This window comes from Arachis hypogaea, chromosome 1, assembly GCF_003086295.3.
Source record: "Arachis hypogaea cultivar Tifrunner chromosome 1, arahy.Tifrunner.gnm2.J5K5, whole genome shotgun sequence".
Taxonomy (NCBI): domain Eukaryota; kingdom Viridiplantae; phylum Streptophyta; class Magnoliopsida; order Fabales; family Fabaceae; genus Arachis; species Arachis hypogaea.
The window spans coordinates 19,342,474-19,361,200 of NC_092036.1; the positions used below are offsets into that span (position 1 = coordinate 19,342,474).

Here is an 18,727-nt window from a genome sequence, read left to right on the forward strand (position 1 = left end):
GGAAACTATAGCAAATTGCATATCTTTTTGAAGCCCCAGATGTTAGATTTCCAACACAACTGGAACCGCCTCGTTCGGAGTTTTATAGCTCAAGTTATGATCGATTTAGTACGAAGAGGTCAGGATTGACAACTTAGAAATTCCTTCAATTTCTTGTGTTCCTTCTACTTTTACATGCTTCCTTTCCATCCTCTAAGCCATTCCTGCCCTAGAAAACCTAAAATCACTTAACAAACATATCACGGCATTGAATGGTAATAAGAGACGATTAAAATTAGCAAATTTAAGGTTAAAGAAGCATTTTTCAATCATAGCACAAAATTAGGAAGGAAAATGTAAAACATGCATATTATATGCATAAGTGTGAGAATAATGGATAAAATCAACTCAATTCAAGATAAAATAAACCATAAAATAGTGGTATATCAGCCTTCACGTGTCACCACTGCCGAGCCTCGTCGTCGTCACCACTAGAGCCACTGTCGAAGAAGAGCCGCAGAGAGGGAGAGTCCACGGGGAGAGGGAGGCCGTTTGCGTCCCACCGCCGTTGTTGGAAGGAAGCTACCCTCACAGATATGCCCGTTCCCGTTTGTGCATGCTGCTGCCACCATTTGACTTGCGAATAGAGGACGCGCTTGAGGGAGTTGTCGCGGAGCTGCCATCGCCACAGCGTTGCTGGGCTTGCCATCGTTATGCCCGCGTTGCTGCTGCGCTGCCAGAGCTCCACGCCACCGCTGCCGCTGCTAGAAATCAGCTCTGAAGCCAGTGCTTGCTTGGTGAGCTCTAACCTTGCCTCAGATCTTCTTTGTCCGTTAAGTTAGTTATTACCATGAGAGTTGCTGCTTAGCTTGTCTGTGTCCGGTTGTACAGTCACTGCCAATTTCTTTGCCGCCATTGCTCTAAGCCATTGTTGCTGTGAGTGTTGTTGTTGCGGCTGCTCTATTTAGTCGTTCCTCTTTAGTACGATAAGCTATTATTTGTTTCAGTTTCAAACTCTGTTAGTCACTATTCTGTTGTATGTTATTAAGGTTTTCGCGATGTTAATGGTGGTAGTAGTTAGTAACTGAGATTGCATTTATATTTTAAAGTTGTGTATGCCATTGTGAAAGTATGCGTTGCTGTGAATTGAGTTGTCGTTGGTTCTGGGTTGAGATGAAAGAAATTCTGAGGCGTTTGGGTTATGGTTTCGACTTATCGAGGTAGGGGCATTTTCTGAAAACTATACTTTATAAATTGAAATTATTATATATGGATATTTATGTGAGAAATGTATTTTTAGTGATTGTATAAGTCTTATGTGTTGTTTGGTCGTCTTGGATGGATATGAATACTTGCGCGATTGGATTATTGTTTGGTTTTGTGAAACTGACGGTTCATGAAGCATTTCTTTAAAGTTGTTTCTTTGAAGTCTTGAAATTGAGTTAAATCCGTTGGAGGTTGGTTTGAGTTGAATTGGTTTTCTTGAAAATGAAAAGGCTATGCATTTTTGGGAATCAACTTGATTTTAAACTGATTTTGTTTTGAACCCATTAAAGAAGGTTGCATAATGGTCTGGTTAGGACCCAGAAAGGGTGGCAAAGTCCAAGTTTTAGCGGAGGTGCTGCCAAAATTCCTATGGAATCCGAGGTTTTATTTGAAATGTTAATTGGAAAGTCATAAATTTAAGACTGCTACTATTTTACTTGAACTATTTAAAGTAATGAATTGTGTTTTGAAATAGCTTATTGAAAAAAGAACTATGATATAGCTTTATTTATTAAGAAAGGTATTGTATTTTTGGGAGCAAGACCTTTTTAGAAGAAACTTATGTTTTAAGCTGTTTTAAATGTGAGAAAGGTTTATGTTCCTGAAATCAACTTGAGGATTTCAATTGGAGGAATTTACGTGCTTGTAAAAGAAGGTGAATTTCGATTGATAAAACGTCATTTTTACAACGTTTTAGAAAGAAGTTTAAAGTATTCTTTAAATTCTGAATTTTGCTCCGAGCCATTGGGAATGCTTCTGATTTTATCAAGCAATTGAAAGTGGTTTTTGGTCTAAGTAAAAGAAATGGTTTTGAAAATTGTTCAGAGCAATCGATTACCTAATTTGGTTTTGGCTTGAAATCCTGTTTTAGGGTGAATGATTTTAAATCTCTCATAAGAAACTTTTAAATTGGTGTGATTTTTGAAATGTTTTGGAAAGTTGTTGTGGAGGGTGACTGTGTTTTAAAAAGGGGAATTTACATTTGATGAAAAGAGACTTATGAGCTTAAAATGATTTGAGAAATGAGGATTTTAGAGTTAAGACTGAGATGGATTGATTTTTGGTTTCCAAGTAAAGAGATTTGAGAAAAAGTGACTTATGGCTTGAATGATGATTGATTTGATATGAATTGTTAATGAAGTGCGGAAATGATGATGAATAAATGAATATGTGGCTTTTGTACTTCTTTTATCTGAGATACGAGTTTTCCTGGGTAAAGTACCGTGGCTTGCCACCACGTGTTCCAGGTTAAGACTCGATACTCTGTTGACCCTACGACGTAAGGGTGACCGGACACATATGAATTCTCAAGAATGGTACCCCCATTGAGCGATTTGATATACATATATATATATATGAGAAAAAGTTATGCATAGACTCATGGGAATGCGCGTCGTGTAAAATCCGGTTAATTAATGGCTAATTAACCCATACATTAAAATATATTCTAGAAAGTGAGAAAATGAGATTTTTATCGTTAAATGTGATGGAGAAATTTGAAACGAGAATTTCGACACCAATTTTAAAAAATCGGTCCAAGATTGGGCCAACCGGACCCAAGTTGGGCCCATGGCCCAGCCAAGCTTCATTTAATTAATGAAGCTCTCTCTCCCTCCCTCAAGAACACATTCACGCTGAGATTGAGAGGGGAAAGGGGGAGGAAAACGCAAACCCTTGCTCCAACTTCAATTGATCATATCTTTTGATCCGGAACTCCGATTAATGCACCGTTTGCGGCCACGCGACTGTGGTGTCAAGCTCTACAAAATCCATACAAACAATCTTGAGGTAAGTCACATTTTCACCTTCGAATTCTCAGCCCTTGATTTCGAGTTTTTTGGGCAAAAATATTGAAATTTGTGAGCTCCTTGTATTATAGGATCAAATTAGCTTGAGAGGAAGGCTTGTTCTTGCTCCCTTGATCCTTGGGCTGGTAAGCACCTCAAACCCTAGTGGAAAATTATGAAATTTATGGTATTGGGTTTGAGTTATTTTGTTTTGGTGTGATATTATGGCTTAGGCATTATATATGTGTGTATTGGAGCTTGATTGGTGATTTTGGAAAGCTTTGGGGTGGAGCACGAAGCTTGGAAATCTGATTGGTGTAGTTGGAAATCTTGGAAGTTGAATTTAAATGTGTTCCGGGTGGAAGGGGAATCGGCCATAGTATAGTTTCGGTTTTCTATATCTAAAATGTAATATGGTTGTGAAAATGTAGGCTAGTGACCCTAAGATAGGGCTTTAGAATGTTGATGTAGTAGTGGGATAATTTAGATTGAATTGAATATGCATGAATGATGGTGTAAATGGTTGTGTGTGGTTGTATTGGTTGGTGAAACATGAAATATGGTATGTAATGTGGATTAATATGTTGGATTGATGATAGAGTAGAGGACCTTGTTGGTGAGCATAATTGGAAGAACAAACTTGTTATGTATATAGTGATTGATACCTTGAATGTTTATGTGGAGTTTGGAATGCGATATGTTAACTTATGATGTGAAATTTGGTTATATATGGTATAATCGATGGATTGATGATTGAAAGAGGTTTGGAAATGGTAAATGTTGGAAGGGTTGAGTTATGGGTTGATTTTGATTGGATTTGGTAAGTGTATGTTTTAAAATGGGGAGTTTATGAGTTTTGGTAAAAATAGAATTTTGATGAACTTCAACGGATCATATCTTGAGCAATTGTTTTCGGAATTTGATGATTTTTATATCAATTGAAAGATAATTTCATAAGCTTTAAAACGGTTTAAATTTGGTTGAAATTTGAATTTTGTGGAAGAAGATATGACCTTGGAAGTTTGGGTTAAAATTCTGAATTCTGCAACTTCTGCAAAATTTGTGATTTCTAGTTTGTGTGCGCACGCACACTCCACAAGAATTTGGTCCTGTGCGCACGCACAGCCTTGTGCGTATGCACACGCGGAGACAGGGCAACTGGTAGCAGCGCTAGTACGCCTTGTGCGCACACACAACCAACAAAGGATTTCGAGCTGTGCGTACGCATAGGCCTGTGCGCACGTACACGTTGGGAATGGCACACTGGTGGCGGTGCTAGCACACGTTGTGCGCGCACCTCACCCTAAATATTTTGCTTTCTGTGCGTACGCACACGTTTAAAAATGCTCCTGGGCGTGTGCACGCACACCCCTGTGCGTACGCACGTGACCCAGTTCTTTTCCAAAGCTTCTATTTTCAAGTCTTTTACGTTCCCAACAAGCTCGTAACCTTTCAAAAGACTACTTCACACTTATAAACCCCCAATTTCACCCTTTAAGTCTTGAATTGATATAGAAGGCCTAGTGAATGAGAGTAAGCTAGGCGAGAGGGTAACTTGTAGGTGAAGAATAAGGATGTTATGATGAGTTACGATGAAAGATGATGATATGAGTTGTTGAGGAGGATGGGGTGGTGCTGTCTATGATGATAGCTAAATGGCTGAGATGAATATTTCTGTATGGCTGTGATTAAAATGCATATATGCTGTATTGAATTATTAATATTATGATTATTGCACTCCACCTATCTGTGATACAAGTTTTCCTGTGTGAAAGCGGTAGCTAGCTACCACGTGCTCCAGGTGGAGACTCGGTATTCTGCTGACCCTATGTCATAAGTATGGCCGGGCACTGTGAAAGTCCCGGATGAGCTCGCCCCCGTAAATATACACCAGCGAGGGTGTTGGATATATATGAGATTATGATTTATGTTGAGTATAACTCGAGTTGGGGATGCGCGACAGAGGGACAGTCCAATGGTTAGCTACCAGGACTTGTCGGGCTGGCTTTATAACTGACAGATGAGACTCATCAGCCACTAGGACAGGCATGCATCATCTGCATTATGTGTGAACTGTTTGGAATGCCTATTTGATTGCATCTTCACTTGCTAATTGCCTAACTGCCTTACTTGTTTCCCACTTGTGCATTTCCTTGTTTGATATAATTGTGCTTGCATTTTGGACCACTGTTGGCGGTTGGGGGTTTATCTTTTAGAGATCGTAATACCTCGCCACCTCTATTTTATGACTTAAGCATAAGGCTCAGTGTGATAGGGTGTTACACGTCGGGATACAGTCCAAAGGTTTAGCAAACCGGACTTGTCGAGTTGGCTTAATAACCGACGGATGAAACTCATAAGCCATAGGGCAAGCATTCATCGTATGCATCTATGTGACATTGTTTGAGTGTGTATATTGTACTTGATTTGCCTATGTGAATAATTCTGTCTAATTGCTAATTGCTCTACTTGATGTAACTGCTTGATTGTGCTTGAACATCCCTACTTGTGTTTGTAACTAAAATTGGTTGAATTTGTGGTGAATTGGCTGTGGATTGATTTGTTTGGGTCTAGGGCCATGGATGATTATGAAATAGGCCGAAGGCCGCGTTTGGTTGAGTTTTTGGTTTAAAGAAGTATGAAAAACTAAACTAGTTCAACATAGACTTAATGAACATATGCTTGGAACAAGTTGGTCATTCATGCTGTTTAGGAAGAACCTTTTGAAAGGCTTTTGAATTTTTGAAAAAGTAACGGTTTCCTCTTTCAAAAAGGATTTCAGGTTTTTAATGGTAAATCTTTGGGTTTTAAAGGGATGCATAAGACGATTATTAATCACTATGTTTTAAAAAGAGTTTTATTTTCGTGTATCCTATTATAATAATTCTCAAAAACCCTCTACTGAGAACTTTTTCGAGGACGATATTCTCACTCCCCTACAGGTCCTTCCTCTTTTCAGGTTATGGACGACGAAGTTTGAAAGAGTTTAGTTATTTTCTTTTTGTTTTAAACGATGTTTTATGTTGTATTAGTTACTGTTCCCTCGCCTTCATCTTTACGAGTTTTTATAAGAGGGGTAAGAATCTGATATGGAATGTTTGTAAATATGGACGTATAATTTTTAAAAATTCGGTTTAAGTTTTAAGCAGGCTCATATCTTAGTATTAAATATTTTAAAAATTGTCATAATACCCGAATTATCAGAATGGTGCAGTCGAAAGCGTGACATTTTGATAGTTAGAATGTTACAACTTTAAAGGACTACTAAAAAGATTTAATTATTAAAAAAATTAATACTAAAATTATTAAAAAAATTAATTTGTGTAATATTTAAAAAGAATAATCAAATCTTTTTTAAAAAATACAATAAATCTTTAAATTATTTTTTATTTATTTCGTTTTAATAAATGTACTTTTTTTATTACATATTATATTCAAATTTTTATTAATACATTTTTATCGGCAACAAAAATTTATTATTGTAAATCACTAATTTATTATTAGTAAAAAGCTTCGTTCTTTCACTCACTGTACTCCCAAAACTCAACACAACAACAACATAAGAATAATGAAAAAGGAAAAAAAATTACTCTCATTAATTTTTTTAAAACTTGGAATGTGTGTTTATAGTTGGTGTTTGCTACGGTACAATGATAAATTCATATGTACCGATACGTTTAAAATATGAACAAATAACAATAAGACATGTAGAATTTATTTTCTACGTCAGCATTTAATTTTTTCTTTTTTAAATATATAGTAGATCACCATTTTTACTAAAATACCCTTTTAATTAAATAAAAATAAAAAATATTTATTTATTTAATTTTACAAAAAGACTTAAATATCCTTCCTTTATTTGATTAGATAAAAATATCCTTTTAAATTAATCAAATTTTAGAATTCAATTAACTCTAATTTTATATTTTCAAATAATTGAAACAACAAAACAAAAACATATTAAAAAAACAAAAAATCAAAATTATTCTTCATCTGGGTTAAACATATTAAAAAAACAAAAAACAAATTATTCTTCGTCTGGGTTCAGAAACCCTCTCGTTCATGCCTCTAAAGATTTTAGTATTCTTCATCTTCTTCTCTCCTCTTCCCCTTTTGCTCTTGATATAGCACTGGGAATTCTTCATTGCTGCAGCCAAAGCTCCTTCCATCATCACAATCCTTATTGTGTTCTTCGAATCTTCTATCGGCGTGTTCGGCTTTTATGCTCAACTTTAATGGCACTGCTGGATCATCATCATCATGGAACAATGCACGGCAATTGAGTTCATCAAGTCCTAGTGTTAGGTTCCAAATTCCTTCAAGGAAAAGGCAAAGGCATCAATGAGCTTAATTAATTTTTATTTTTGAGAGTTTCATTCCCAGAGTCCTAATTTTTTCACTATGTAAATGAAGTTAACAGCAATCAATGTAAATGTCATATCTTGCATTTGATTATTGGCAATAGATTTTGGTTTTGTTTAAAAAAGGTTCCTTTTTTGTGTTCTGTTTACCAAAAATAATTAGTTTTTGGATGCTAAATTTTGTTTATTGTTAACAACAGAAACACCCTTGTACCTGTCACAAACACAATACTAATTAGTATTTAATTATGATATTCTGCTGTTGGCTCTCTTCCAATGCACCAGTTCAAAGTAAATGAAGGAGGAGAACACAAGGAGATTAACACAGACTGTGCCATCTGTCTTGGAGAGTTCGAAGAAGGGGAGTGGTTGAAACATCTTCCAAATTGCTCCCATGGCTTCCATGTTCGGTGCGTGGACGAGTGGTAGTGGTTTCGGTCTCATTCAAGTTGTCCTCTCTATAGAACCTCTCTCTCTTTTTTTAATATGTTTAACCTAGACGAAGAACAATTTTAATTTTTTGTTTTTGTAATATGTTTTTGTTTTGTTGTTTCAATTATTTGAAATTATAAAATTAGGGTTAATTGAATTCTAAAATTTGATTAATTTAAAAGGATATTTTTGTCTAATCAAATAAAGGAAAGATGTTTAAGTCTTTTTATAAAATTAAATAAATAAATATTTTTTATTTTTATTTAATTAAAAGGGTATTTTAGTAAAAGTGGTAATATACTATATATTTAAAAAAGAAAAAATTAAATGCTGACGTGGAAAATAAATTCCACATGTCTTATTGTTATTTGTTCATATTTTAAACATATCGGTACGTATGAATTTATCATCGTACCGTAGCAAACACCTTTATAGTTTACTTTATTATGAACATCAAATATATTATTATTGTTATTATTGTTGTTGTTTCTTCGTTGTTATAATTATTTATACATGTTTTTAAGTTGATTTTGTCACTTTTTTTATAAGGAATTAATTTTAATATTGTTATTAGATAGTGTGAATTTTATTTTTATTATCTATTTTATTATATAAAAGTTAAATTTTACACTTTATAATAAAACTGACATGACATGATTTTAAAAATGTTGTAGGTGCTGTCCTTAGTTTAACATTGAGTTTCAAAAGCAAGTTTTTAATCCAATAAATTTCTCCCTCACAAGCAGCTAAACTTTGGAATTCTGCTTCCGTAGAGGACCTTGATATAGTGACTTATTTTCTACAACACCAAGAAATCAAGTTCATACCAAGATAAATACAATAACCCAAAACTGACTTACAATCATATCTAGGTCCGTAACCCAATCTGAATCCGAGAAACCATAGATTCAAAAGTCATTATACTTATTGAATATTAAACTATGATCCTTGGTTCCCTGTAGATAACGCATTATGTGTTTTACTGCCTTCCATTACGATAATAGGGGATTGTGCATGTATGGGCTAATTTTGCAAACAATAAAGGATAGCTCAAATCTGGTTATGATAACATATTGTAAGGCCCCAACCATTGATCTGTACAAGGATAGAATTATCAAAAATTTTTAAATCCAGAACCAAGTAGTTGTAGTGAGAAAATCATGGGGTTGCATTGGGGCTGCCCTAGTCATGCCAACCTTTGACAATAGACTAGTAATGTATCTAATTTGGGGTAAGTGAAATTATCCAACTCTAGTTTGATAAAATTCTACACCCCAGAAGATAGTGTAAACTGCCAAGGTCTTTTAGTGAAAAAAAATACTATAAAACTGTCGAATCATGTTAGAAACAGCAGTAGGATCACTTCCAGTCAATATAATGTCACAAACATAGCATAATAAAAACATAATGCAAGTAGAATCATGTTTAACAAAGAAAGAAGTCTCAGATTTAGTTGATTTAAAATCAAAAGAAAAAAGGGTTTTACTTAATTTTATAAACCGTTCATGTGGTGCTTGTTTCAAGCTATAAAGGTTTTTATTTAGTTTTCACACCAACTTAGAAGATTTTTGTTTAAATCTTATAGGTTGTGTCATGTAAATATCTTGATGTAGTTTTTCATTTAGGTATATTTAGAGTCTAATTTATTAAAAAATTTATTTAAACTCCTTGCTAATTTAAGTATCGGAATCTCTCGCAGATATCACCTTTCACTCCTGAAAAATTCAAATGACGATACTTTAATACTAATATAAATTAAATGCTGTTTCAGAAAAAATCTAAATTTTATGTCCAAATTTAAAAACAATTCAATTTTAAATAACTCTCAGAATAATAATTTAGCAAAGAGAGCAAACTACTAGACCCAAATAATTTAATTATAGAAATTGATAATGACTTAGAGTAGACAAATTACCTCATACCAAATTAAAGCAATCGTTAGCGACATCCTTTCTCTTATCGACTTGGACAATGTTATGCTGTAACAATTTTTAGGCACTATAAAGTTTTCAATTTTTCATCATGGTGTCACGAATACTACACTCGGGAGACAAAGGGTACAACACAGCAAGTAGTAAGAGGACAGGTGCACAATAGAATATCAACTAAACGACAAAACTAGTGCAATGTACACACATGCACCGAGTCTAAACTAATAACAAGTCTAATAAAAGATTGAGACATTGGACAGATTTAGAATGATATATTCTCTCTCTGAATCCTTAAGTCAGAAAAAAAAAAAAACGAATCCAATGAATAAGCAACTCACGAGTCACGAGTCTACGATTTAAGTATATTTTAGGATGGACCCAGGATATAATATGGTACGAAATATATGGACATAAATTTAAATTTTTTATAAAATATAGATATTATATATTTAAATATAAAATATTTTTAAATAAATTATAATAATATTTTTATATTTTATTAATATTAAAATATAAATTTATTTTTTAATTATTTTTAATATTTTTAATTATATAAGTATTTAAAATATTTTATTTTAATAATTAATAATATATATTATTTTTAAATTTATTTTAAGAATATATGTTAAAAATAAAATTGGACACTTTAACACATAATGGTATTTAGGTATGTCTAAACATGTTTAAAATTTTTTTATTAAGATATAATTAGACACAAAAAATATATATGTCTAACGAGTATCAAAAAATATCGTGTTTAAAATATATCCGACACACAAACAGGATAAATAAAAAAAGTGATTGTTTTTCATAGAGAACAATTAAAAAAAAACTAAAAAGCTAAAAAGAACAAACGAAAAGAAAAATCAAAAGGCCAAATCACAAAATTTTAAAATAGGGTGAATTATATAAATGTTAATGGAATTAATATAAAAATTGTGCGATTTTATAGGTATAAAGTTTAAAAATTGGTTTATTGCAATAAATTAGTTTCTTTGTCAAAATTCAAGCTAAATTAAGAGTTAATATTAATTAATTCGATGATATAATTAATTGAATTATTCTCCACGGATAAGCGTTTTTTTTCATATAAGTCATTTATATTCATACGTTTTTCCATACAAGTCATTTATATTCACGTGTTTTTACGTTTTTCTCCGTGCCTCTTCTTCTTCATTTTTCTCTCTTGTTATCGTCGTCATCAATACCACCACCACCACCACCACCTCCTCCTCCTCCTCCTCCTTTTTTCATTGGAATTTCTTTTCCTCTTTTCTTTTTCTCTTTCTCCTCTATCATCAGTTATCTCATTGTTGAAGATAATAAATAATTCAAGTTCAGATTGTTAATTGAACCATAACAAAATTGATTATTGTTTTAAATCTAATCAAGTGGCTGAGGTGTGGTTCAATTCAGAAGAAAAAATATAACATTAGAGAAAACATTTTTTTGTATTTGCAACAAATTTGGGTGTAGCACGAAAATATTTGGGTGTAACACGAAAATATTTGGATGTATTTTAAGAAATTTTGGGTGTATTTTTATTCTGATAAGTTCTGCATAATTCAAAATTCTTCCTCTTTTTCTTTCTCATCTTCTACTGCTGTTTCTTTTTTTTTTTTTATCATCATTACCATCATCTTTTTCTTCTTTTTATTCATCTTTTCTTTTTTAATTTACCGCTTCAAGTTTCTTCTTGTTTTACTCTCTTAACAACAATAAAACTAAAAAAAATTAAACAAAGAAGAAAAAGAAACATATAATACTGTAAAATTACTTGGAAGAGGATGAACTTACATTCATTTAACTAAAAGAAAGAAAGAAATAAGGAAAAAAAGAAGAAGAAAAAAATTCAGCATTAGAGAAAATATTTTCTGTATTTACAGCAAATTTGGGTGTAACATAAAGATATTTTGGTGTAACACGAAGATATTTGGATGTATTTTAAGAAATTTTGGGTGTATTTTTATTCTGATAAGTTCTGCATAATTCAAAATTCTTCATTTTCTTCCTCTTCATCTTCTACTGCTTCTTCTTCCTCATATTCTTATTTCATTTTCTTATAATTTTTCTTAGAAGAAAAATTAAACAAAGAAAAAAAATACATAATGTTAAAAAATCAATAGAAAGAGGAGGAAGAAAAAAATGCAGCAACAACAACAGTAATAAAAAAAACAACGAAGATGAAACACGCGAAGAAAAAGGAGGAGAAACGCAAAGAAGAAGGAGAAGAAGAAGGAAGAGGAGGAGAAAGAGAAATACGAAGAAAAAGAAACGTCTTTCATAATGATGAGTGAGAGCGCGCTTTGGAAACGGTTGAATAACACGCATGTTATCACTCTTCAATGGGTGAGTATAATTTTTATTAGATTTGGTCCAACTTGTAAGATAAAAAAACTTGTATGTATACCATAACTCTAATTAATTTTATCTAATAACTATTAAATTTATTATAGAGGATAACTTATCATTTATTTAAAAGAGGATAAATTAGAATTTACTTCTATATCTATACATATAAATTAATAGAGTTTACACATTTGAGTCAATATACAAATATAATTTATATTCAATTTATAGATATCAATTAATAAAATTTATTTGTGGGCGATAATTTGGTATTTATGGCTATTAAATGCGGACAAAAATTATTAAAAATTTGCTCGGCTATAAGAGTGTTTTTTGTTAAAAGGAATAAATATGTCTTTGATTTTTTAATTTATAGATATTTAAATTTTTGATAATTTAAAAATATATTTAAGTTCTTAATTTTTTTAAAATTTGGACATATCAATTTTTCTTATTTATTTGAGTATGTTAGATTCAATAGAAAAATTAAACTTATTTTTTCTTGTGCTGATCTAATTGATATAAATTTACATATAAAATTTTTTTAAAATTAGACAAATTATATTCAAATATATGCAAATTTTAAAGAGGTCTGTCAAGGATTTAAATGTTCCGCCAGGATCGATTTGTCTTTCTATTTTTTTTTTGTCATAAGAGTTTCCGTTAAATGACCGCTGTTGGTATGTAAAAAACTAAAAATTGACCCAGTAGCACACAGACACTATAACAGGCTTCAGAACAAGCAAGGAGAAACCAGGAACAAAAAACAATGAAAGTGAAAACGGTGAAAGGAAACTGGAGCTTGAGAACGAACAAGCTGGGTTTTCCTTACGTCTTCCTCATTTGCATCTTCTTCTTCCTCGCTGGATTCTTCGGTTCTGCTCTCTTCTTTCACTCTCAGGTCAACTCATTTTCTTCCATTTTTTTATCAACAATAATAATAATAATAATAATAATAATAATAATAATAATAATAATAATAATAATAATAAAGTAATCGATTGTTGAGAATTCGCAGGACGATGGACATGGCATGAGGCCGGGACCGAGGCTTCTAGAATCTACGAAGGAGGAGACGGAATACAATCTGTTGCTGGCGGGAGAGTCCGGTGACGATTCCATTACATCGATTCCTTTTCAGGTGCGCAGTTTTGTTTCACTCAGATCCTTAACTGAACTTGTTGCCAGTGATTCAATTTTATTTTTATTTCTGTTTTTTAATTCCTTGCCTGTTTTGTTCAAAGTCGTGGAGTTGCTTGATTAGGTGAACTTGTTTGTATTTGAGATTTGAATTTCATGGTTACAGCGATTTTTTTTTTTTTCTGTGGGAATGGCATGTTTCCTTTTAGGCCTTGTTTTTCAATTGGTATAGCTTGTATGAAATAAGTTTGTGGAATTGCAATTCTAGTTTTCTAGATTAGTTTTGCTTGAATTTTGAATTCTAGGCATTGGTATGATGTTATTTGACTTTGGTCAGCGTTACGCTTGAGATTGTTTAATGGCAGGTTGACTCAAATTATCTCTGCTCTTTGTTCAAGAGATTGTGATATATTCCGAGTCTGCATCATATCCATAACTATGAAGTTAGTCCTTTTGTATTGACTCTCAAAAAAATGTCTTTTTACGTAAAAGAAAATAAATTTCTCTTTTGTTTGCTAGGTTTTGAGCTGGCAACCTCGAGCTCTGTATTTTCCAAATTTTGCAACTGCGGAACAATGTGAAAGTATAGTTGATATTGCAAAGGCAGGCCTCAAACCATCAACCTTGGCATTGCGCAAGGGAGAAACGGAGGAGAATACCAAGGGAATTAGAACAAGGTAGCGTGTAGGTCACTGTCTAATACTTAACTCTATGATTTCCTTACAAACGGACGAAATACAATAGTTAGCTTTACTTCTGTCATAAACTGGAAAATATTCTGGTGAGTGATTTTGGTTATGATCTCCTAAAATAGTTTATGGACATTTGATCATCTAGTTACTTAATGTCATATCATGCCAAATCATTTCTTCTAAAAGCTTATGTTGTAAGTTCTAAGGTAGAGGGACTTACATTCACCTGTGCAAAAAAGCTTAGTGACCTGGAAACGAGGAGAATGAGAGGCCTTTCTTTATCTTGAGCTGAAATTTATTGTCATAAACTATCTTCCCAAAGGCTTAAGTTTTTAAGTAAAGGCAAAAAATGTTTTTATATCTTAACATGCCTCCACATGCAGAAGTCTCTTTGGATTAACGCATGGATCATGAAGAAGCACATTTTTCCTTGTGCTGAAGTTTAACATGTATCAAGAAGAATGGGGAAAATAAGGGTTGAACTTTATAGTATACACCATTTGGTCATAGAAGTTATTGAACTTTGTTGTAAACCATCTCTCCAAAAGCTTAGTTTGATACCTTGACAATTAGCATATATTTAGAAGAATGGGAGACCACAACTGTTGACTCTTAGACCATTGATCATAGAGAGGCTTTGTTACTATATCATAAATAATTTCTCTTAAGTTGATAGGTTGCAATAAATGGTTTTGTGTCTAATAATGTTCTTTCTGATAAACAGCTCTGGCGTGTTTATTAGTGCTTCTGAGGATAAAACTGGGACTTTAGAGGTAATTGAAGAGAAAATTGCTAGAGCAACGATGATTCCCAGGTCTCATGGAGAGGTAACATCTCTTTTAAGCTTTGTCCATATTGCATAAAAGAAATTTTAGAAAATTCTGTAATGGTGATGAAATTATTTTTCTCACGTTTTATTGTTTTATTAAAATGCTTTTTTCTTTCCTTTTGGGAATTTCAATCTACGATAACAGGTCTTAGAATACTGATTTTCTGTTTGTAGCAAATCCAGAAACTTATCCATTACTTATGTGATGCAAGTGAAATAAATCTAGGGTAAAATGGTTCAACTTTTGTTAATTCAATAAATATTATAGAACAGTAATGAGGTTGGGGTAATGAGGGAAATTCAGAGAATGGCTTTCTCAATTTACACCATTTAAAGGTAAATTGTTTCTTGTGATTGGTGAGAAATTCTATTGATTACGATATTTCACGCATGATTTTTTTGTTTTTATTTTTATTTTATGTTTTTGGTATTCTGATGCAAATGTTGTTAACATGTGTTACCGCTTACCCTGACATGGGATTGCGCCTTCTGTGTTCATATATAACACCGCAGAGTAGCATCCCCATGTTGCTGTTATGTTCCAACTATTTTTCTCTGCTGTCTTCCATGTTTTCAACCTAACCTACCAATGGCATTTCTATGGCAGGAACAAAGTCGTTGACAAGCTTCACCTACCTTGATTTTTAAAACTTCTCACTTCAATAAGTCTAATCCAAAATCCTGTCTGGGCTAGGTGGTGTAGCTGTTGATCTAAATTTTTAGTTAACCATAATGTTATATTTTGTTTTTCACAGAAGAAGAAAGCAAGTCTAATCACATCTAGACCTATGGTTTTTTGTGCTTAAACTATTTAATATTTTTGAGTTTTTTCCTGATCTCTATGTTATCTATAACTCAGGTGCATTATGATTTTGTTGAATCTGTAAACCTCTCTCATTTTCAGGGTGATTTTAAATTGTCTGGGGAATCACCATGTTTCAGGCATTTAATATCTTACGCTATGAGATCGGGCAGAGATATAATTCTCATTATGATGCGTTCAATCCCTCTGAATATGGCCCACAAAAAAGCCAAAGGGTATGTCTGAAGTTTTCAACATGCTTATACTTGAAATTTGGTGCAACACTCTCTGTGAATGCTCTTAATTCATCTTGAATTACTTTTACAAGTATCATACTTTGTTTTCTTAGTAGTTTGCTTTCTTTACACCTTTAGCTCTTGAACTTTGCCCAAATCAAAGGGTCTTACATTATCAACTTGTGTCCTGAAAGTGGTCAACAAAGTTCCACCATTGTTCCTTAAAATGATGAGATGGCTGGCATTGGTTGTATCATCAAATGACCAATGTAGTATGGTTAAGCTGAAGCCTTGTAAAAGAAAACAAGAACACCATTTTGATGTCATCTGTAAATAGAGGATCACGTGAAGTCTTATTAGTTCTGGAGAACCAAAATTATTTACTCTTTCTATCAACTAGTGTTACAGCATGTATGCTTTCATTCAGTTGTCATACACTTGTACAAAAATAAAGCTATATCCATAGCATAGCGAATTATAAGTTGTGTTGCCTACAAAGCTAACCTAATTAAAACATGCTTTTAATGAATTTGTTTCTTATGTCAGCTTTGGTTAACTCTGCAGGTGGCTTCATTTTTGTTGTATTTAACTGATGTTCAGGAAGGTGGCGAGACAATGTTCCCATTTGAGGTAATAGTTATTATGGAATGACTATTGCCATTGGATCTCGATTCACATGACTCGCATTTGTTTTTTTTTTTTTTCACCGGTAGTTTGGCATTATTATTCTGCAGAATGGCTCCAACATGGATGGTAGCTACAGTTACGAGAGCTGCATTGGTCTAAAAGTAAGGCCACGCCAGGGCGATGGGCTACTATTTTATTCATTGTTCCCTAATGGTACAATAGATCCGGTAGGTACTATCTCACCAGTTTTAACTTATTTAGCTGCCATCTGGTTAAAAGCTAAATCAACAACCCAAAAACATAATGTGAATATAGGTTCTAAACTCATCATGTCTCTTTAGAATATGTTTGCAAGTTTTTATTTTGGAGGGAAATGGAAGAAAGGGAAGAGTTTGAAATGTGAAATGGACTAAGGTTTACAGTTCAAGCCCTTCCCGTTTTCTACAACTAGACAACTCAACACACTCTTAGAGTCTTAGCGACTCATCAAGCAATGACGAATCTTGAATCTACAATAATTTCATTTAGTTATATTTTAGATAAAAATTCAGCTTAGGTGGCAAAAAACCTGCTTAGCAAGTAAATTTTCCTCACTCAACAGTTATCAACGCGTTTCATGAGGTTACCAAATAAAAAGATGGTTATGCTTTGTGTCAGTTTTCTTGTCATGTTGATAATGTGTGTTGTGTAAACTGAATTCCAATTGTTTTGACTCATTTATCTTATTATTTGACAGACATCGCTCCATGGGAGCTGCCCTGTGATAAAAGGGGAGAAGTGGGTAGCTACAAAGTGGGTAAGGGATCAAGAACAGTATGATTAGGTTCAAACTCTTAATAAATTGATCGTTCTACTCTCCTGCCTCTTATATCTTCTGTAATATCTACATGTATGCCGTACAATTTGACTTTTATGATCAAATGAATAATGAAGGGAAAAATTTTGGTCAGATGCTGAAATTGCATGATAGTGTAAAATTTGGTGTCATGCATGCAGCATACATGATTAGTTGGTCATCAGCCGTAGTGGCCTCCACCTTTCACCTTCTTCACATGATTTAAATAGGGGGTAAAAAAATTGATGTCATGCATAACATGATATGAAACTTACTGGAAACCTTCTTAAAACACAGGAATAATAAGAATCTATGTCACTTGATAAGTGAAAACAGCAACTTCCATTTTTTATTTTTTAAAGTACGAAGAAAAAGGGTTTTCAAGACATAACTGTCATCATTTCATGCTCTTTACCCAATCTTTATGAAATTCAGAAGGGTTGTAGACAGTGATGGACCAGAAAAATTTAATAGTGGGGGCAAAAATATAATAAAATTTAGGTATAGATGTTTTTTTTTACTTCCCATAATACCCAACAAGTTAAGGACTAATCCGTCCTGAACTTGAATTTCATTTAAGAGTCTGCAATTGGCTAGCAATGAATTGCCACACATACACGATAGAATTCAAACTCCCAATACTTACTTAAGCGAACGACTAAGCTGATCACTTGACCAATCTAAATTGGTTTAGTTATATTTAAAATTTTAAGTTAGAACTATCTATACATATTGATAAGAACTAGACATATACATACAATCAATTATTATAATATTTAAAATAATAAAAATATAATTTTGTACACACAGTATAATATTCAAAATAACAAAAAAAAATTATAATGACTGTTTTTTATTTTTAACATGACTAAATATCATTTTTCTATATATGTTCTTAAACAATATTTTATTTTTTATTATCTCATATTTAATTATCAAGTTCACTTTTTATAGTCTTTATAGTATAAATAAATTTTTTAATCAAAATAATTATAATATATTAATATATAAATAATATATTTTTCTATCTTAAATAATTTTTAAAAAGTTACTAATAATTTAAATTGTATTTAATTAAAAAATCAAGTCTCAATTTAATTATTAATTAATTAACTAATATAATGAAATTATTATCATTATTTTTTAAATTTATTTATTTATTTTTTATATTAAATTAAATTTAACAATATAATTATTATTATATGTTAAGTTTAACAAAATATTTTTTTAACATAAAATATAAAAAAAAGTTATTTATATTTTATTTTGAAACAAACATATAAGTATTAATTTTTTTTTAAATTGTGGGGCAAATGCCCCTTCCTTTGTAAGTGTAGGTCTGTCCCTGCTTGTAGATTTATAGTCTTATCTATATATAATTATAGAAAGGTTATCACGTATACCACTGTATAAATATAAAAATTTTCTGTTCCAATCTTCTGTAGTATACAAATTTAATTT

At 32.2% G+C, this 18,727-nt stretch overlaps 1 protein-coding gene and 1 long non-coding RNA gene across 2 annotated transcripts; one reads left to right on the forward strand and one right to left on the reverse strand.

Annotated features, from left to right (window-relative positions):
- Positions 1 to 6,992: 6,992 nt before the first annotated feature.
- On the reverse strand, positions 6,993 to 7,836 carry LOC140183919 (uncharacterized). The gene is made up of 2 exons (XR_011880502.1): positions 7,608 to 7,836; positions 6,993 to 7,348 (listed from the first exon to the last, which is right to left on the reverse strand). It is a non-coding gene; the product is annotated as an uncharacterized lncRNA (long non-coding RNA).
- Positions 7,837 to 12,717: 4,881 nt separating this feature from the next.
- LOC112800124 (probable prolyl 4-hydroxylase 9) lies at positions 12,718 to 17,380 on the forward strand. The gene is made up of 8 exons (XM_025842218.2): positions 12,718 to 13,006; positions 13,124 to 13,246; positions 13,765 to 13,922; positions 14,662 to 14,764; positions 15,709 to 15,804; positions 16,369 to 16,434; positions 16,539 to 16,658; positions 17,168 to 17,380. The coding sequence occupies exons 1-8, from the start codon at positions 12,875 to 12,877 to the stop codon at positions 17,252 to 17,254; spliced, it is 885 nt and encodes a 294-aa protein (XP_025698003.1). The 5' UTR covers positions 12,718 to 12,874; the 3' UTR covers positions 17,255 to 17,380.
- Positions 17,381 to 18,727: the final 1,347 nt, after the last annotated feature.

What these genes read in the sequence shown, in the direction of transcription:
- LOC112800124 (XM_025842218.2), top strand. Translation starts at nt 12,875, where the DNA reads ATGAAAGTGAAAACGGTGAAAGGAAACTGGAGCTTGAGAACGAACAAG. An exon ending in TTCCCAGGTCTCATGGAGAG is followed by an intron (nt 14,765 to 15,708) that starts GTAACATCTCTT and finishes ACCATGTTTCAG; the next exon opens with GCATTTAATATCTTACGCTA. An exon ending in CTAATGGTACAATAGATCCG is followed by an intron (nt 16,659 to 17,167) that starts GTAGGTACTATC and finishes ATTATTTGACAG; the next exon opens with ACATCGCTCCATGGGAGCTG.